The 21,648-nt window shown below is 35.0% G+C and overlaps 2 protein-coding genes across 4 annotated transcripts; both read right to left on the bottom strand.

The window, feature by feature from the left end:
• Positions 1 to 262: 262 nt before the first annotated feature.
• On the bottom strand, positions 263 to 12,000 carry LOC118029017 (uncharacterized). Of its 3 annotated transcripts, none has more exons than XM_035032780.2 (8): positions 11,449 to 11,998; positions 9,180 to 10,703; positions 4,640 to 6,448; positions 3,268 to 4,356; positions 2,317 to 2,421; positions 1,833 to 1,922; positions 1,277 to 1,387; positions 263 to 1,195 (listed from the first exon to the last, which is right to left on the bottom strand). In XM_035032780.2, exons 1-8 carry the CDS (start codon positions 11,506 to 11,508, stop codon positions 656 to 658), a joined length of 5,328 nt encoding a protein of 1,775 aa, XP_034888671.1. In that variant the 5' UTR covers positions 11,509 to 11,998; the 3' UTR covers positions 263 to 655. The 3 variants fall into 3 exon arrangements, with proteins under 3 accessions (XP_034888671.1, XP_034888672.1, XP_034888674.1); XM_035032781.2 differs by having other exon boundaries at positions 1,024 to 1,199; positions 11,449 to 11,999; XM_035032783.2 differs by lacking the exons at positions 263 to 1,195; positions 1,277 to 1,387; positions 1,833 to 1,922 and adding an exon at positions 1,436 to 1,798 and having other exon boundaries at positions 11,449 to 12,000.
• A 5,851-nt stretch (positions 12,001 to 17,851) lies between these two features.
• Positions 17,852 to 21,565, bottom strand: LOC118029018 (SNAP25 homologous protein SNAP33). The gene is made up of 6 exons (XM_035032784.2): positions 21,423 to 21,565; positions 20,227 to 20,779; positions 19,508 to 19,601; positions 19,053 to 19,183; positions 18,384 to 18,481; positions 17,852 to 18,175 (listed from the first exon to the last, which is right to left on the bottom strand). Exons 2-6 carry the CDS (start codon positions 20,716 to 20,718, stop codon positions 18,076 to 18,078), a joined length of 915 nt encoding a protein of 304 aa, XP_034888675.1. The 5' UTR covers positions 20,719 to 20,779; positions 21,423 to 21,565; the 3' UTR covers positions 17,852 to 18,075.
• Between the last annotated feature and the right edge of the window lie 83 nt (positions 21,566 to 21,648).

Raw genomic sequence — 21,648 nt, 5'->3', positions numbered from 1 at the left:
GCTATTGTGTGAGATAAAAACAAACATGGGCACGCTATATGATTTGAAATTCCTTGTTTTATAGTTAGAAGGGAAAAAAGAGAGTTATCAATTGCAGGTTAAGAATTGATTGCTGAAGAAAGTAGTTATGGATGTTCAAGCAATCCACACGACACAGGAGATCACTTGTTAGAAGCCAGTTTGCTAATACCGTCCCGTCTCTGCAATAAATGCACAGCGCAGAAAGGAAAACCTTGCCAAAAATACGTGAAGTTCAACTATGTAATGATACAACAACACGTTCCGTGTGCCAGTGATATTGCAGATCAATTATTATGATTCATACATCTCACGAAACTTGGCATGCAGCTTCTATGATGAAACTACTATATATATAAAAAAAAGAAAAAAGTGTGATTTTACACATCAATAAATATATCTGGCTTTTTGTCATGCCTCGGCCTTCTGTTAGAAACAGATATAGATACTATTCATTTGATGACAACCCATGCCGAAGACACAGGTCAGCTGATCGTGGTTTTTTTTTTTTTTTGTTTCTGACCGCTCTGCCAGCCACATTTTCTGATACAAAAGTATGTTTTCGCTTCAAAACTTATCACCGGGTGCTTCAAAGACAATGACAAATGCCAGTACCAAGAGTGCTACCATAGTTTCATCAAACTTCATCTGCCACGTTGGTCATCCCTGCTGTAAAAAATTGCTCTGCCCTGTCCATGAAGCTGCTAGGGAATCTACAATGCAGCATCATGGAAGTTTGAGGAGCTACTGGATTGTGTTTCAAAGCCATTTCTTCACTAGTTTTTGTTGTTTTGCCATCTCTCTGGCTTCTCATCTTGCCACCTCTGATGCTGTTTCCAAAAGTACCAGCTTTCCCCATCGAAACCCGCATGCTTCTAGAATTGTACCGGTTGGATCTTTGAAGAATGTCCCCTTGAGATGATTTTTTAAGTTCAGAAATCTGCTGATTACTTTCATTTGCATCTTCTGTTGGCAGATTTTCTACAATTGGATTGGATCGCATTGCTGGCGAAACATTTCTACAAGATCGTAACAACGAAACTAGCATATCCATGCTCAATTCTTGCTGAACCACACATTTGTTCTGTTCACACCCATAGCAGGCAGCAACTAGTGCGCCGGCCAAAACTGGTATCAGCTCAGTGTCACTGAAGAACACAAATGGCAGATCGCATATCTGTCTTCTTCCAGCTAGCCAATTAGATTTTATCCACAAAATAACATGACAGAAAACAAGATATTCATTAGTTTCACTGACCTTGTGAAGTATGGTGGGACTTTTTCCCCATCGAAGAACAGCTTGATTCTCAGAGTGGAACAAGGCAAAATAACCAAGAAGCGAAAGGCATTCAAGCAGAAGAAACCCAACCTAGGACAAATTGCACAAAATGCAGAGAAGCATTTAGCTTACTGTAAAATGTACCCAAATACCGATTATATTCATCTACATTCATACAATAATCAGAAAAAATTTAGAGATTGATGCTTTTTTATCCCAACACATCCACCCTCCCAGCTCATCTCACAATATTTGCTTCAGAATATGTTATGTTTAAATACCAATTATTGATCACTTCTCATTCTACAATACACATTCCATTTTTTATGTTCTCGGATTCTTTCACTCGACCACTGATTCATATTTATATCCAAGCTGGTCGTTCATACAGACACCATCATGCTTTCCAGACAGATTCTTGTTTATAAACTAAGCAGGTTTTGCATCCCTCTTGTATTTTAAATTGCTGCGAGCTAACATGGAGATCTTCTGTATATGTTCCTGAATTAAAAACAATGACATGCAAAAAAATTACCTGGTCATTAGCTACTTTCCATTTGCTGGTGCAATGAGAAAGAAGAAAACTCATCAAATGAAAAAATTCCATTTTCAGGTCTGGCCTAGCCTGTGAAGAATTAACGGAAAATAGTGCTACTTTAGATTAGTGGGAAAAAAGGGACAAACTACCTCCTGCCCATAGTGTCAAGTAATTAAGATGCCATGTGTGAAAAAAAATATGTAGATCAAAGGACATTAATAAAGAAGGGGAAAACAAAAAGGATTTATGAAGGAAAAACTGGCAAGACATGAAATTCATTAAAACACAGTTAAAGCTGCGATTCATGGAAACATAATTCCATGACACCCATAGGCACGAGCAATTTTCCTCCGATCCCATGAAAAAGAAAACAAAAAAGATGCACTTGCAGATTGGTCTAGATATTTAAAGAATCAATGCTTCTTTGAGAAGTCACCATTCATCTATCTAATCTGTCAGTTGAAAAATGAAACTAACTTACCAGCATTCTCTGCATGAATACAATATCTAAAAGGGCCAAATTATTCAAAACCTTCAGCACCCCAGTTGCCACCTCTTCAAAATTAGATGGAAGGATATATGAGCCCTGAAACAGAAAGAAGAATATCAAAACATTTGTTCGATGGAACATATGTAATTTGTACAATGCTTAATCAGTGAGCGTTATTACAAGATCAGCCTTAACAGAACACTAATTAGAAAAAAGAATTCTGGTAGTATAAACCACCAGATGCAGGGGCCATTGCCAGGTTGCTAGTATGAAGGTGGAGGTAAGCAAATACTTCATGAAAAATGCTGAAGGATAGAATTGACTCCAAATTCCCTGCTGCACAGGATCTCTCTTTAGTAGAGAACCATAGCAATGATCTAGTGTAAGAAACTTGACATGCATAAGTTCCAGTCAATAAACAAGTTCCAAAACAGAACTAGTTCTGGTCATATACAGCCCTTCTTTTTGAAGGCTTAAGGCCTTAAGGGAAATACTTAAAAATCACTTCTCAAATCTGCTTTTACAAGGAAAGTCTCATTCCATTGTAATCAGATTCTATACTTAAAGCCTCTTGATTCCAAAAGCGTTCTCATATTGTTTTTTCTTAGAGATTCTTACTAATCCACAAACAAATGATGGAACTCTTCTGGAAATATGCTCAGCGTTCATCAATAACAAATCATAAAGATAAAGAGGTAAATATCTATATTGATGCTAAGGTATGAAGAATCAACTCCATGACACTTGGCTAGAATGCATCCGGCCAAAGCTTATAGGGCATTTTAGACAACAGAAAACTAAGGGGATATGCCATATAAAATGCTCTGGTCACAGACATGAACGTGAGAACAGAAACACTAACATTCTCAGAGCAGTCAATTAATCGCTGCAAAACTGAGGGGATATACCATAAAAATATTTTTGTAGCTGACAGCAAGTTACCTGTTCCGAGGTTAATCTGTTGTTTGCCTGAAGAAGCACAGCTGTCAATAGAGAAGGAAGACTGACTAGTCCAGTTTCAGATATGGCAGAAAGGAGAAAAGCTACCGGTTCCTTCAGGTTCAACATGACATTATTCTTGTGCTCTGCACAATCACTGACAAACTGTTTCGCATCCTTCTCCTCAATCAGATTTTTCTGAGCTTCATCTTGACCATCTCTTGTGTTTGTGTTGGCGATTTTCAACTCAACAGAACTATGTGGCTTCTGCTCACCATCTTTGCTAAGGGATACTGACTCCTTAATTTCATTTATATTACAGGACTCATCTATCTGTATATCATCTGACACATTTAGAGGTGATACAACTGTGCTACAATTTAGTACAAATAGTGGAGGTCTATAATCTTCAGAAGTCATAACTGCTGAGGAATACTGACAATCAGCATTTTCTACAGGCTTGGCCTCTTGATTTTCAAATCTCAGCACTGTCTTGACTGGAGAAGATTCCCAATTAATGGAACTATTGGTTCCAGGTCTGTATGTTAGAGCCACCAACAGATGGATACTCAAGAGAATAGAAGAAGGAAATGGTGATCCTTCCACCTGTGGCCTATCATAAAGTGCAAAAAGATCCCGCAGTCGATGAATAACTTGGTATGCAATCAATAGCTCTAGCAAGCCATCTTGCATTTGGACTTGTTGTTCATCGGAACTTGCATGACCAATAACTGTCCCAACAGTCCACAAGAAGTTATCGAGAACTTCAGAGATTGATTCAAAATTTTCAACTGATGTTTTGCTTGATTGCAAGTTGGTGCTCCCAGGGACATTTAAAGATGCAGCAATCTTTATATAATTCTCAAGGGCCGCAGACAGCATGGGGATGATTGGGGGTAAGAGATTCTGTGACAGAAAGTAACTCCTGTTTGCAGTTGCTGAGAGTACCACCCTCAAAAGTTTCAGGAGGTGTATGGTGACCTGGCAAGTTTCAGGATTTGATGTATGAGAGGCAGGCAGAGCAGCAGCAATGAAATCAAGCAGACCAGCTTGTCGAGAAGCTTGCAGCTCAGGATCCTTACCCTCCACAAACTGATTGATAAAAAATTATATGCAATAAATTAGAATTCAACAGAAAAAATTCCCTCAAAACTTCCCACTAACAGAAAAGGGAAAAAAGAAACAGCCATTAAACAACGTCCACCAAAACAAATGTTACAGTAGGAATTGATCAGGATAGCAACTTTTAATTGATGTCCTACTGTACAGTAACTTCCACCACCTTTAGCAAATACAAGCACAATGGTACAGCAGTATAAATGATCAAAGTTTGAAATGTCATAATACCATCTTGCTCTACAGTGGAAATGAGTACCTTGATCATTTCAGCAGTTATTAGACCAATACTTGCGGCACCTTTTTTTCTTGCCTGCCGAAGTCTTTGAAGTTCTTGAAGCCACCTCCCAAATTTTGCTCTGGCAGTTCCTACAGCCATTCTATACCCAATGCTAGTATTCTCAGAACTAGCTAGAGGCTCGGTGAACTCATATCTGAGAGCCATAAGTCTTTGCCGAATCTTTTTAATCCGCCGTTTCATTGAATGTTGTAACAATGCTTTTCCTGCAGCAAGAGTAGAACTTCCTTCCCCTGCAACATTGTTTACTTGATAATCTTCACTGCTATTGGTTGGTGTTGTTCGACCTTGACCCTCCTTATACATTGATCGGCGCATTAAAGGTGAAGATTGATCCCTGAAATCCATAGAAGCTCTCTCCCGTATTTGCTCCAGGTAAAATTTGCGACGCTGTTCACTTTCACTAAGTCTCTCAGCTAATTTCTGTGCCAACAGCTCAGCTTCCTCTTGCTGTGCTTTCGCTCTTTCCTCCCTCCTCCGAAGCTGTATGATTGCCCTTGCTTCACGTGCTGCATTTGATGCTTTGCGTTCCTCTTCCCTTCTAACTTGTGCCTCTTCCTTTTTTCGCTGTGTTTCAGCAAGACGCTGTAACTTCTCAGCTTCAATAAGTTTTCTGCGTTCTAAAACAGCCTCCTCTCTAGCCATATCCTCTTTTTGTTTAGTTTTTATCACTTGAAGCTTTTCAGCTCTCCTCAACTCTGAATCGTGAAGTTTCTGACGCAACATAAGCTTCTTGTTTTCTTCATTCAAGGAAGTAATGAAACGAACCTCATTAACCTTACTGCTTTCATCACCAGCTCTCCTCACAACTTGAGCTAGAAAAGCTTCATGTCGAGATTCACCACGCTGGTGGCGAGCATACATTCCTTCTCGTAACTTCATAGTGCGCACAGCCTGCCATTCATTTACACGATTTAGTTTTTCTGAGGTGCGCTGAAGCTTTTGAACCCTTTCATTCTCCAGCTCACTTCTGATCCTCATAGCCCGTGCATGTTTTTCTTCTGCTTCCCTTTTCAGATCAAAAGCAGTTTTCTTCTTCTTATCAGGAGACATTAGTTTAGCATGCAAAATGCGCGCGCGCTCAGCACTTTTTCTGCTAATGCCTGGTGAATTTGATAAGCGAGAAGAGACACAGAAAGGAGATGAGAGAATGTCCTCCCAATTCCTCCTCTCTTTCCATGCATCCATTGATTTCCTTGAACTTGAATTTCTCCTTTCCTTGTCTTTCTCAGAAAGAGGAATCTGCTTCTTGGTGGTATTTTCTGCAGATTTAAGGTTTTTCTCAATGGCAGTTTCTGAAAATGTTTTATCTTTCTTATGAAGCAGCATGTCTGCCTCAGTTTCTTGTTTGCCCTTCACAAAACCAGAGGGAGAGTTATCCCTGAAAAGTAGCATGGATGAATTGGCACTGGAAGAAGATACATTGCGTGGAGCGTCATTAACATTTTTTACAAAGTTTACTTTATTGAACCTGCCCAAGTCAATGTTCTGCTTCTTATCATTCAGGTTTCCTTGAGTGGAATATGAACCTCCACTCTGTTTCCTTGACTTCATCACTGAATCTTTGGCACTGAGAATTACATCACTTTTCCCAGCAGACTTATTGAGATGATCAACAGATACATCATGGCTATTGGAGCATTCAAGCCCCATAATTTTTGCATTATTAGCTGCAAGCATGTTAGCTCTTTCTTGTTGAATTTTCTTAAAAGCCTCCAAAGATGAAGATAATATCTCAGCTCTCTGAGATGAAGTTGTCATTCTGCGAACCTGCAATGAGAATGAAATTACTAACCATTTTCAAATATAATAATAATAATAATAATAATAATAATTTAAGAAGAAAACATAATCATTCACTTTAAAAGTTCCATGTTAGAAAAAAAATATCCCTAGAATCAACAACTTCCAAGCACCCCAAAACCAAAAAAAAAAGAGTAAATGGATGCACAATTCCCAAACATAAGTAACCTGATGATCAAAAGAATTTCAATTTATTATCAAGAGTAAATTAAAATACCCCCCCTGAGATATTGTGAAATTACAGATAACCCCCTGAGATATCATGAAATTACAAACACCAACTAAAAGATCAATAGTTTTACAGAAAAACCCTTTATAACCAAAATGCCAAATTTACAGCAAAAATGCCCTTACTAAGTTAGAATTCAGTTTTTGTCCATACACCAGTTATTTTAAATACATTGATATTATTTCAATGTTACTTCACCAAAATTTTAGTTTTTAAGGGGAAAACCCAAATGATCCATTGTTCTAGTGATTGCTTTCAAATGAGTTTAAGAAATTAAATAATTCATTAGGTCGATATATAAGAATAGGAAATTAATGGTTTTTTCTTTAAATACATTGAATATAGATAAATTATTTAATTAAAAAAAATCACTGGAAAATACACAGTCAAAATTATTAACTAATATTGAAATTATAGTATTAAAGTAACCAAAATAGCTAATGTTTAAACGATAAGTAAGTTCAAACATAGAGGGAAATTGTGTGATACTTCTTAATGTTTTCAGTCAAATTGCCATGCTTTTGGTCCTGTAATTTCACAATAGCTCTGGGAATTATTATAATTTATGCAAGTATCCCTACACAAAGTCTAATTAAGCTGAAGATGGTTTGTAACAAGTTGGTCAGAGGATGTGCACACGATATCACAATGCATTCTGTAATCATGCCAAAACCATAAAGAAAAGAAAAGGTTCATACAAAAATAGGATGATTTTAGGATAATGAACAATTATCATCTACATACAAGCAGATACATAATAATCACTATCACATCGAATCACCTACTTGAAAGTACCCAAAAAGCACAAACAAGGTTCATGGCACACAAATTCCTAAATATAAGTGATTAGATGATATAAAAGGAATTCCCATCTGTTACAGACCATCCCCGCACAAAATCAGATTAAAGTGAAGGTTTTATTGCAACAAGATGGCCAATGCACATGCCACAGTCATGTATTCAACAATCAAGAATTTTGCTTCACTTGAAGAAATGTCATTTGGTGGCTCATAAACAAAACAAGCTAGCCTGGACACCATACAGAGTTAATTTCAAACACCAATTTAGAAAAGAAATAATGGGCAATAAGGAGTTGCATCGTTTCATTGATTGTCCATTATCCTTCTCAAGGTGAATGATTGCAAGTGGAAACCAAATAATTTTCTGTTAATTGTTATGTCCAATAATGTAAAAACAAAAGCCAACATTCAACCTATATCACTAGCTAATTTCAATTTGTTATTTTACTCCCTTCTCCAAGGAAACAAACAACAAAGACATCATGTTTCGGTTTTAAAAGTTGTATTCCATTTTTCTTGCCTTCCAAAAATCCAAGTTAAAAGGCAGGCAAGCAAAAGGACCCTGATGGTACCTAGAAAATAAATTTTCTGACTGATGCACATAGAGAATCTACATTTGGGTGCATATGCAGACAAATACACAAATAAAATCCATAATAAACTTCTTCTCAATTGAAACAAGGTATTATTAAAACCCCAAAACACTCATGAAACGAAAACAATATTCCAAATATAATACTCGATTCTTTTTAAAAAAAACAAAATCATCATAGGGAAGAAACTCAATATGTTCATGTCTTTTTGCTTGAAAATTAGCCAAGGTCTAGGTTATATTTTCAATTAGTATTTTATTTTAGGTTTTTTATTCTAAATAGGAATACTTAGGTCAGAAGTTGAGGGTATCTAAGTTCTTGTTGGGTTTGGACTGCTACAGCTCTACAAATAAGCATGTAGTCTTTCAATATTTTCATTGCAATTTATGAATAAAATTCCAGCAATTTGCTTTTGATTGTGCGATGTAATCTCCCTTACGTGTGACTTCTGAGAACCCTAGGGGTGAAGCTTAGGTTTCCTTATCCTCTAGGCGTGACTCCTAGAAACCTTATTAGTGTGACTATCATAATTTATACAATATACAAACCCTATCAATCTACCATAAGACACTCATCAATAATCCCTAAACAACCTCCCACACATACCTAATCAACCCTACAACAATTACCCAGAAACAATTCAGCCTAAAATCTCCTAAAATTACTGTTCACATCAATGTCTACAGCCATAAACAGCCTCTAAAAGTCAGATCCAAAACAGCCCTTTAAGCTGTTCTGCTTCACCAAGTTGTCCCGCATCAAAGAATTTCTAGAAACTTTTATCTTAGGAAAGAAAAATTAATACTCCAATTAAATCAACAAAATACTGATAATAAGAACTGAGTTTGTAACTTGACAACTTCCTTGGAAGAAACTTTGAATTACAATGAGATGAAATTAGAAGATCAGTTCTATTTTGAATCATTTCTTTTGGTTTATATACTATTTATCTTTTTGGATCAAACAATTTTTTTTCTTTTCAGGTAAATGATTAACATTAATTTTGATGGTTTGGTGACAGTAATTTCACGTCAATCAATATGGCATTTCCATATGACAAATAGGAAAGCATTTACCTCCCATGACATAGCATGTGGCCTGTGATGCTCACACTTCAAGCATTTTACATCAATCGATTGAGGAGAGGACCTTTTCACATTCTCAAACTCCTGTACTCGTTTAGTCAGTTCTTTAAAATCAGATGCAGCTTCTTCAAGAACAAGAATGGCCTCTTTCATCTGTCCTACATCACATTCTAGCTCGCAAAGAAGATAGAGTTCATCCACAGCCCTGTTGAGATTCTCAAACAGAAAGCACCATAGTCGTTCCCTAAATCTTTCTTTGCTTTCACCCGTGTCACATTCTCCAAGGAAGCCAGTTCTGTGGACTTTAAATAACTCATTGTGCAGTGCCACATCAGGTGGTCCCTGAGGATCATCAACAGATGCAGTAACAGCAACTTCTCCTGATATTTCAGGTACATACTTCTCAGATGCAAGTGACTCATTATCATTGGCGATAACTGCAGTGGTGGAGTGGCTATTTGTAACAGCTTCAGTAGAAATTTCAAGATTAGTCTTTTCAGGTGGAAGCAACTCACTGTCCAGGGGAATCATCACTGTGCCTGAATTCCCATTTCCCACTGGTAATTCAGAAATTTCAGGTGCAGCGCTTCCAGTAAGAAGCAACTCACTATCCAATGGAATAATTGTTGAATTCGTACTCATAACTGTTAATTCAGAAATCTTTAGCTCGTGCAACTCAGACAGACCAGCAGGAACATTAAGTTTCATCTCTCGCACACTGTCTCCACCAGATGGAAGGGTAGAACAAGAAAAATCATCTTCTGTTGTTTTAGAATTTTCAGTGATTTTTTCCTTGCAATTTTGTGGATAATTTGGAACAACCATTCTGCCATCTGTACTTGGTACCTCTACGTCTTGAGATGAAGTTTCACTAACATCTTTACTGTTTTTTTCATGTAAATCTTCTTTATTAGTGAATGGAAACATTTGATCAGGAGAAATATCTACATTTACTGATGAGGCCACCAATCTGTTTTCTTGAAGGTTGCTAGAAGAAGAAACATGTGAAACAAAATGACAGTTATTCTCTGGCATCCTATCCACCAAATTATTATTTCCTTCACCAACAAACTTTTTAACCATTTGAGAATTATTTTCACCATGCAGAATCAATAAATCATCCTCTAGATCTCCCCACTTGATCTTTGGAACATCAGGCTTGTCCTTCAATAACATTTTCTGGGTGTCACCAACTTTGGCATTAGAATTGGTGATTGACACTGGCGACAACTGGGAACATCCACCATCTTCCCCATGTTGTGTAACCAATAATTTATGGGGCAGGAACACCCTGTTTTCATCTTGGTTTGACACAGAAGAAGAGTTAGCAGAGTTGCCACAACCATTTATGGAGCTATTTGGCCCTCCCTTTGAATGATGGGATACATGCTTCCCACACAAATTCCTGTTTTTTTCACTTGATGATGGTTGGGTAATATGACAACTGGAACCATTCTTTCCAGAAAATCCTGCAGCCGAGCTATGCAATGAAAACTTTGAGCTGCTTCTATGCTTCTGGAGAAAAAGTACAGAAAACCAAAACCTTAGAGCACATCAAGGGCAAATAAACAAACTGCCTGCTGCTTAGAAAAGTCAACAAGAAGGCTACATCATGCTATCACCTAAGGAAAGTGAACCATTTAGAAACATTATAAAACAACCTAACCTAATTAACTTTGTTAAAGAAGGAACAATCTCAAACAACAGTTTCCGATGAAATAAAAGAAAGATGTGATAACTTGGAAGAAAAAGGAATAAAGATGGGAGCAATGTACTGGTTCAATGCACAAACATAAAATACCCAAGGCTCACAAACTCAACAAGAGCATAAATGCAGCCGCTCTGGAATGAGAACCCCTAAAGTAAAAGAGATCAATTTGAGGTCTGATAAACCCAAGCACTTGATAGAGTATACAGATTCCTTGAAGCACATAACTTATCACATTGACCAAATTGAAGAGATGATCACAAGTAAGCACATTATATATATATATATATAGCAGATGGCATATTCTATTTGTTTCTATTATTCAAGCTTCAGATTTTGTTTAGAAACTAATAATACATGTATGAATCTCACTTAGCAAAGCTAAATACATGATCAATGGCGTGGGTAGAAATATATGCTGAAATATCCAAACAGCTGAAGCTTAATAGAAAAGAGGCATCCATAAAACATAATATTCTTTTTTCTTTATTCTTTTTTAGCTTCCTTATCAACTAAACAATGGGAATACTTAACGAATGACAAAAACAACACCTTTTTCACTTGAAACCATCCTGATCCCTGATCATCCACTGCTTCTCCACTGTTCTCCATTACCAATTCTAACCAAATTGAAACCAAAAATGAAAGTAATCTACAACAAACAAATACTATTCAGATTCATCATAAAAAAAAACCCAGAATTTACACAAGAGAGGAGTGCTAAAATTCTCTCAATTTGTACAACAAAATGCAAACTTGATGAATAATACAGGAAGAAGAGGATCAAAATCGAAATGGGTAATGAACAAAATTGAGTTTAGAAATGAAATAAAAAGGTTGGAATTTGATGATTTCATATAAGCTAATGAAACGAAAGAAGAACAAAAGGGTATGAGGTTGTTGAAGTGGGTTTCGCAGGGGATGCAATAGCAGTGCAATTGATAGAAAGAAAAAGTGGGGATTTTAGCATTGTAAAATTCTCAAAAGAAAAGAAGTTTGGTTAGGTTTTTTTTTTTTTTCTTTTATATTTGTTAGGGAAGAAGAGGAAGGAGGGAACAGTAGAGCGAGTCGGACTTTCATGTTTCATGGGGAATTTCCCGATGTCCTTTGCTTTTTATTTTGTATTTAAAATGTACCTTTATTTAACAAAAAAAAAAAATTAAATTAATAGAATTAGCCAAAAGTCTGTGGCCTTGCATATGTTTTTTTGGTTGTCTATTTTTTTTTTTTTATATTGCACAAAACTAGATATATAATATAATCGATAATTTATTTTTAATATTTTGTTGGAATGATAAAAAGGCTAAAACGGAAAGTAAATTTAATATACATATAGACTCAGCTTACTATTTATCACTACACTATAATAACCATTTCTTTCTTAAAAACAATAATGGTCTTGATATTAAAAGTATTTTTATCTTCTTACATGGTTAATTAGTTATTATTAAAATGATAAAGGGTTTTATAATTTTTTTTATTTTTAGATGCACAATTAAATTGTTATTCTTTTAAAAGCAAAAATGTTAATTATATTATACAAGTGCTTCTTAGTCTTTTCACTTATTTATACAATAAAACGACTCAACTGTCATTAAAATCAAAACTTTTAATTATTACATCCAAGAGCTTTTTTGTCTTTTCATCAAAAAAAAAATTGTTATTTTTTAATTGGTTGAGAGTAATTTAATCATTTAATGAACATAAAATATTAATAACATTAATAAAGTTGATAATGTGCCAACATGTAGGAAGTGTTTATGGTGAACCTCCATTGTTTCATGGTTGTTAAAAACATTATTCCACCATGTTGTTAAATTTGTCACGACATCTTCTTCCTATTGAGACAAGGCGGGATAGTAGTTGTGGGATGAATTATTCTTGGTGGGACTTTTCTTTTTCTCTTTGTTATCTGTCATTCCCTCGAAAAACACATTGGGCTTTCACAATTTCAAAGTTGTCCACTTAGATATTGATATTTTAACTTTGATCTTTAATCTTTTGGTTTTTAATTTTTGTTCTCAAGAATCTCAACCTTTTTATAAAAGTTTTTTTTTTTTTTTTCAATTTTATCTTTTAATATCAATTTGTGATATATTATTATTTGTTTCAATTTTATTATTATTCTTTTGATTTCTATTTTTTTTTCTTGAGCCCTTTGTACGATTTTTATTTGTTTTCAATGTTATCCTTCAATCTAAATTCATGATATATTATTTTTTATTTCTGATTTGGTCCTCAGTCTTTTTTTTCTTTTTATTAAAGTGAATTTTCTTTTCAATTTAGTCATCTAATTTATTTTTTATTTCAATTTTTACCCTTATTCTTTTAATTGCTATTTTTTTGTTTTGTATCCTTTTGTATAATTTTTTTTTCAATTTTATCTTTTAACATTTAATCAATTGAGGATTAGACTTAAAGGTTATGATGCTTTCAGTCTAATGACTAAGGTCATGATTTTGAACTATTAACGCGATTGACATTCATTTTTATACTTTTTTTTTTCGATTTCATTGTTCAATATTGGTTTTTTTTCTTTAATAAAATAGACTTTGTGGTTTTTTTTCCAAATTATCTTGATCAATTTTTTTCAAGAAAGTTTTTGGTTTGTTTGCTATTGCTGCTCATTCATTTTCATCTAATTAAAATAAAGTTAGTTTATTTGACCTAGTTAGGTCCACAAACCGAGTTGTAATTTTTTTTTCTTTCTTTAAAATGTACTTGAGGCACCTAAACATATTTTTTTATGGGTGGGAAAAGAGCCTCATGGTGTGGTGTGGAAGTACATCTAGTGCTACCTATTTTATGTATTGCACATTTTTTTCAATTGGAATAAATCTTTTTCACTTTTCTTTAATTGATAAAATTCAATATCAAAATATTTTTTTATTTGACAATATTCGTATACAAAAAAAAAAATCAAATTAGTAACTAAGTTTAGTGTGTTTAGTATTTTGGTAGTTTTTGTGATTATAATTTGAAAAAAAATTAAAAAAAAACTATAATCTATAGTTTTTCCCAAACCTTTACCCACAATTTAAGATGAAAGCATGGTTCAAGCAATAGAAACTAAATAACTTTTAAAATTATGATCAATCCAAAAACAAGTTTAATCGCCTTGTACTACAATGCCAACAATAATATTAGAAAGCATATCAAATAGAAAATCATCATGAACAACTTATGGAGATGATCAATACTTAAATAGATCATATTGATCAATACTCAAATGGATGATATTTTGCATTGAATCGTAGAATGAGGCTAAAGAATTGTGAAAATAATACTCTTTTATTGTTCATAATGGATGATATATTGCACCATTGTTGGTCAATTTAAAACTTGATATTTTATATATTCTACTTGATGAGGCTACAAAAATCACTAGGAGTATTCTTGTTTCCTAGAGATCCTTGCACATCATTCACAGTATGTTCTATGAGCTTCACTTCAAACTGCAATGGCTGCACAAAGTCTCATGGGGGTGTTGATGGGGGACCATCCGAAGATCAAGTCAGTCGTAGGTATTTTTTATGTAACAAAAGATATTAATAGAAGTATTAATGAGCTTTTATGAAGATAGAGAAGAGGAGAAGGAAGAAGATATAGAATTAAGGAAGAAGAAGTAAAGAATGTGTTTTTGTCTCAAAGTATAAGGTTTCAAACCCCTTGTTGTCTATTCCTCTTCTTTTTTATATTATCTAGCTTGACCTGCTTCGTACAACTTAGGAGGAATAGAGATGTAATCTTGTAACAGTAAAATAATATTATTCTATAGCTTGTACCATCACATCTAATTAATATAAGCATGGGCTGCTTATCCGTATTTAATAGGATGTGATGGGTATCATAATTACTAACCCATACCTAGAGTATAGGGGGCTCAATGTAGAGTGACCCATCGGTTATGCACCTAATCTGAGGGATGTTGGGCCTAATTTATGCTCAGAACCCAGGAGAAAATGAGTATAACTTATGACTGCACTAAAAACTGATTAGGGACTGTCGTGTCTAGGCCCAACACGGGGTCGGGCGTGATCACGTCTAGACCCAACGTAGGGTTGTTAATGGTCACATCCAAGTCCACCACGGGGTTAGGCGTGGACGCGTCCACCCTTAACAATGGGTTGGCATAGACGTGTCTAGACCCAACGCGAGGCTGGGCGCGGTCACATCCACCCCTAATGGTGGGTTGGCATAGTCATCCCCCTCCCTAATTTAGAATTGTGTGCCGAGAAAAACGTAGTCCCATCTTAGGTTATGACTTTCATACGTTGTCTCTTAAATGGGATTGATTTGAGAAACCATGACCCATCACTACTCTCATAGATTAATTTCATCGACTTGGTTTAAATAAGGTTATCATTATCTTTAGTTGAACAATGAAAGGAAATACTATTGGCAATAATAATAACATGATGACATAATTCAGTTTTAACAATAGTAAAGATATAATAAAAATTTTGATTTGAATCATATATCATAACCATATTGCATCACAATTACAAATTACAAAAAAAAAAATTAAAAGAGTTTCTAGTTTTACCATAGCGTTGTTTAATTGTGTTTCCCCTCATATTTCACATGAATTACAATATTTCTTTTTCTTCTTCTTCTTCTTCTTTTTTCATTTTAGTCATCAATTGTTTTTCAATTATATCCTTTTATAAGTTGTTTTTGGTGATTTATGAGTTAATTATCTTCCCATCTTTGTTGTTCTACAAATTTAAAGGTTTTTATCATATTTAGAAACTTGATTGGAGACTAATTTAATAAGATATAATTTCAATTTTAAGTAAAAGGACACAATTAAAAGAAAAGGAACCAAACTGAAAAACAAACGAAAACTATGTGACTAATCTTGAATTCATATGGAAAAGTACTTTTTAGTTCACCTATTTTTCTTTTGATTATTTTATAGTCATTTTATATCCAAGCTTGAAATTAATATGTTGGAATGTTGTCATTAAACCTTAGAAGCTTGTTAGAGCTGAAACGAAAATTACACCATATTAATGCTTTGATTTTGTTTGTGTGATGAATGAATATGTATGATTGTGAACCAAGTAGATGGATATGTATTGAGAAATGTTATTATGGATATACTTGTGATAAAATATGTTAAATTGCATGTACTACTTAGGAAAGTAAAAGGCAGCAATGCTTCGGCCTAAGAGAAGAATTATGAAAAAACCTTACATGATGAACATCATTAGAATGACATGAAATAGTTTGAAAGTAGAACTTTTAGGTGTTGTTGAATTGAGATATTTCAATTGAGAACTTGAAGTATATGATTCTTGACAAAGGTTAGGCCACAACCTTGGGAACGATATTTAGAGAGGACCTTGTAATATATATATATATATATATATATGTTGTGATTCTAGGGTGTTTTTTTAAATATATAGGAAATGAGGGTTTCTTTGAAAATAGAGTAATGATAATGGATGTTGTGATGCATGAAAACACTTGGTGTGCTTGTCAAATTTATTTCTCATGTAATTAAAATTCTGACAGTCTTACTAGCCAACTTCTAGTTGAAATTACAAATTGCAAAAATTTAATTTAAAGTTGGTGTTTTTATAAAGGTTGTAGGTATGAATGTTATCTTTTACATGAAACCAGTCTCGACTTATTTGGAGTTGTATAACTCTCAATATAAGAAAAACACTGAGTAAAGGTCCAGACTAACATGGTACTGGATAAATTTTGAGTGCTACTGTAAATGTTAATTTTAAGCCTTAGAATGATGTAACCTGGAGCTAGTGTTTGTATAAAAATTGTAGGTATGTATGTTATCTTTCAAATGAAACTAGTTTCGACTTATTTTTAGTTGTATAACTCTATATATAAGAAGAACACTAAGTAAGGGTCCAAACTAACATAGTACTCGATAAATTTCTAATGCTATGCAATGAGTGAGTTTAGACATGTAGATAGAAAAATTAAGTGTTGTGTCCTCATGAAAGATGTAGCCCTATGTATTATCTATCCATAGAGACTAACAATGCTCGAAAAAGAGTTCTGAAACTTTAGTTACAATTAAAACACCAAAAGTGTGCGGGGATGGGTGGACTAAACCAACTAAGACTAATCAAGCTCTAATCTTTACTTGGAATTTGTTGTTGATTAAAGATTCTAACACTTGGAATGATTTAGTGAAAAATTGATGAAATGAACATTGAATGTGTGATATTGTCATGTAATAGAAACATTACATGTTTTCCTTGCTTCATAAACCTTGAAAGTGAATTTAGTTGTGGTTTATGTCCAAAACTAGGTTGAAGTATGGTCTTTAGAAGAAAAACTTGGTATTGACCATATGCGTGAATTTAGAGAAAAGAAATGTCAGAATAATTTAGTTTTCGTTAATGATTTTCAGTGTTAAAATGATTTAGTTTTTCATTGACGTGTCAAAATGACTTAGTTTTTGATTGACAATTTACAATATCATAATAACTTAATTTCTGTTGATAATTTTCAGTGTCAAAATGACTTGGTTTAAGTGCACTTTTAAGATTATAAAGAGAGAACCATGGACGGGTGTAGATTTTGCACAAGGAGATTACCAGGTAGCCTGTCAGAAGTTGCACGATCAGTCTCTGTGTCAGCAGCAATAGTGCTTTGGTGCATCGTAACCTTGCAGGAGAAGCTTCTTGCAACATTGCATTCGCTCGTGGCCCTTAAGTAAAAAGAATTGGAAGTTTGTGATGATCCATCCAAGTATGGACAAGCAGGGCAGGGCACGCATCGCTTGCTGTTTGCTTATTCACACTGTCGCGTGTCCTCGACGTTTCACTGCCATCCACATGCAAAATTTTCCTTCTACTGATGAGCGATGACGAAGGAGAGTTACAGAAATGAACCAATACTATTGCACTTAGCCAAGTACTAGCATTGGCCGCATCTTCTTTGGTCAGATGTTAGTGTTTGCTTCTGACATTTGAGCAAATAACAGAAAAATGTATTTTATTAATTCCGAATTGCCTTAAAAAATGCGTTGGGAAAAGTCTCACCGGGATATATTGCCAAATACCAAATGTTTAAATTACAAAGTATTGCATAGCGTTTAAGAGCATCGAATTCCAAGTTTATACATGCAGAAAGAATAACAGTGAGAAGAGGGAGACCGACAGCAGCAGATCAGTACTGCATGCAACCATCACAGCCTATCCTCTACTTTCGAAGTAAATGAAGACCACGTTTATTTGCTCCCCCAAGACGGGAATTTAACTCATCCACATCATCCTGGACGTGATCCAGAGCGCCGACTTGCCTGCAATTGTCACAGAACGATCACAATTACAGACGGAGTAGTTCTATCTCAAACAACATAACTTCTTAAACAAAGCATTTTGACTTCATTTTTACAATCAGGAAGCACTGCTCGGATATTCACAATGAGAGAGCGATGAAAGAGAATAGCAAACATTTGCCCCAAATTAATCAACAAATGCTGCTGTGTATCATATAAAAAGAGTCACCTGTCAAATTCAGCCCCCATGTCAGCAGCCATATTCCTCAACTCTCCTAAAACGTTACTCAAATCAGACAGTGCATCATCTTGCTTTGACTTCTCAAACTGTTCCAGAACAATCCCAAACAGTAAAAGATGGGTACATTGAAGAAGCATAAACTCATGGCAGACTTGTACATGGATAGAATTGAAACCCAAAATGATTAAATTGACTGTCTGTGATAATGGAGGATAGGTAAACTCAAATAGCTATACAATGAGAAACCAAAAAACAGAATGAACAAATTACTTGGTGGCTGGAGTCGTACAAGACTACAAGTCTGTCCTTATGATCTAATTTTTTATATACTCCTTCAGGAGACAGGGAAAAGTATGGACACGCTTACCAATATATACAAATCCTTACCCAAAGTGGAAACACTAAATTGATCTAGAATGGAAGAAATAGTGCAGTGAATCTCATGTTTGAAAGAATTGGACAAAGGTCTCTGTCTCCTCCACCAGATGGAAAGAAGGAAACAAGAAAGAACATGTATACAAAGTTCACAGTACCAAGAAAGCTTCATCCATTATCATTTTTATTTTTATTTTTGTTGAAATTTTCTGTCCTGTGGCCACAGAAGTGTGCCTTTTTATTTGCTATGAATCATGAGCACATCACAAAATAAAAACAAACCTCAACTTTCTGAAATGCATTGGCTGTCTCCGGAAGGGGTGTTTGCGTGCTTGACCGTTCCTTGGGTGCAAGATTCAAACCCAACTTCTCCCTCTGCTCCATTTGGTCACCCCTCCTTCGAGGTGAAGCATCTGCAAAGTATCAAACCACAGATAAAAAGTGTCATGTTATACTCTACATGTAAAAGGGCATCCCCTCTCCAGCACTGTTCTTCCTCGGGGGCTTTTTCATCTTTAAATTAGCTTTTACGTAGCAAATAAAAAATGAATAGTTAAAAGTAAAGAAAAAACAGAAATGAACACATGTCAAACAGAAAGAAAAATAAGGTGGAACCACCCAACCTTTTTCAGCATATGAACGATGATAGGTGGTAATTCATAAACTACTATAATATAATTTTTGAAGAGAAAAATTAACAAAGAAGTGAAGCACAGCCCATAGGGAAAGAAACTAACCTCTTGTGATGACAGGGCCCCTAATTGCACGATTCTTCTTCGGCTTCCAAGTTTTAGAGAACATGCCCCCAAGACTTCCCAAGAGCTTCTCACCCTGAAAACAGAAACAACAATGAAAATGTCCCTTTTAAAAAAACAATCAACAGGAGAACTATAAATTAGAAATGAAAATCAAGAAGAAAAATTAGGTGATCACAAAGGCACAAGAACTAATATTCTAGGCCTAAAGTCTTAGCAGATTTCAACAATGATTTTTCCCGTGCAGCTGTGATTGAGTGGTGGCAGGGGGTATGGTCCGAGAGTTTGAGCCGAGCCGAGTGGATAAGAGGCAATAGCGGATGATGGTTTTCACCTGTTAGACTTCTTCAAAATACTCCTTTTACTCCCCGTAACTAAACTCACAAAGCTCAATCTAAAGAAAGAACTGCTGTGAACTTTGAAAGGAATAATTGAAATCATAAAACACAGAGCAATAGACCTTTGCAGCTTGATTAATCGATAAAGACACGTAAATGATGATCATATTATAGCAAACTCATCAAACAGGATGTTGCTTCCAAAATAATCCAACTAAACATGCAATAGAAAAATTTTGAGCATCATTTCATGGATTAGTGTTAACAACAGCTATATGCAAGCCCATTTCATTAGGTGAGAAAATCTAAGCAGGATACATTACATTCATCAACCATAAAGTCAGATTTTAAACGAAGTCATACCCGACTAAGATCATGATCTATCTCAACCGCAACACTGTGGGTCTTGGTGATTTGCTCACCCTGTTGATGCAAGGTCATCAAAGTTGTCGTTGCACCCTCTCTCATTTCTTCAGCAATCTTCAAGCAGCCATTTACTGCTTTTGTAGTCTCCTCAGCCTTGTAAACAGCATAATTCTCCAATTCTTGAACTGGTTGATTCTCTAGTCCTCCCATGTCAACGAAATCATTTTTGTACTTATGTCTTGTGGTTAGAGCAAGGGAATGTGTAGATGAAGACAACCCTCTTTCTTCATCATTGTCGAAAGTATTGGTGCGAAAATTGGGTGAAGTTAGATTGGGTTCAGAAGAAGTTTTCTTTGATGGTTTAAGGGATTTCTTGGTGCCCACCGCATTCTCAGATTCAAAAGGGTTTGACCGAGAGGGAGCAGGACATTCAGGGTCAGCCTTGTTATGCTCAGAAATCTTCAAGGGAGATTTCTTTGAACCAAACATTCTGTGAATGAGTGTAATGAAGAGTTTAATAAGGCAGATGGTAAGAAATCAATTAAGATTCCTGCATAAAATGAAGAAACAAAATACATGTGAGATTGAGATAGCTGTAATATTACGGCATACTATAAACGGATTCCTGAAACTCCAGCACAGTTAAATTTCAGCACATGAAATTTTGAGTTCTAAGGGGTTTTGTAAGAGAAAGCAAAAGACATTAGTTTAAAAAATAATAAAGATATATAGTAAGAGCATAAACCAGCAGAGTATATGGGTTTGCATAGAACAAAAAAAACCATTGGAGATTAAACGCTATCAAAATGAAGGGTTAATAATAAAAATGGTATTCAATAATTTATGCAGGTAATAGAACCAGAGCGAATGAATGTTCGAACAGTAAATAAAATAATTTGTTTTCTCCTCCTCATTAATAAAGATTTATTCGCTGTTTAACATTCATTAAGAACCAAAATGACTTGAGTTTTCCGAGCCAGCGCCAAGCATGCATGCAGAAACAAAAGAAAATTAAACACACAGAACGACATCAACGAAACAAAAAGGGTATAACAAGAAAAAGAACAGAATTGACGGATGATGACAAATCAAGAAGTGCAAGAAAAAACAGTAAACACATATAAATTAAAAACAGTGATCAAGAAGAAAAGAGAAGATGAGAGAATCTGCAGGATAAATAAATAAGATTTTACCTTATTATCGATAGAAAGATTAATGCAGGAGCAGGTAGCAGGACGATGGAAATCCAAAGCATCTCTTCTGGTTTTTATAAAGAGAGCAATTTCAACGCGGGGAAACAGCAAAGTAAGAGAAGGTGAACTGCAGAAGAAGAAACGGTCTGGTCTACTATGGGACACGGTCTTATTTTAGTTATATTATTATTATTTTTAAAAAACTATCTGCGTGTAGATTTTTTTA

Source organism: Populus alba, chromosome 12, assembly GCF_005239225.2.
Source record: "Populus alba chromosome 12, ASM523922v2, whole genome shotgun sequence".
NCBI lineage: Eukaryota > Viridiplantae > Streptophyta > Magnoliopsida > Malpighiales > Salicaceae > Populus > Populus alba.
This window is presented reverse-complemented; position numbering and strand designations above follow the sequence as displayed.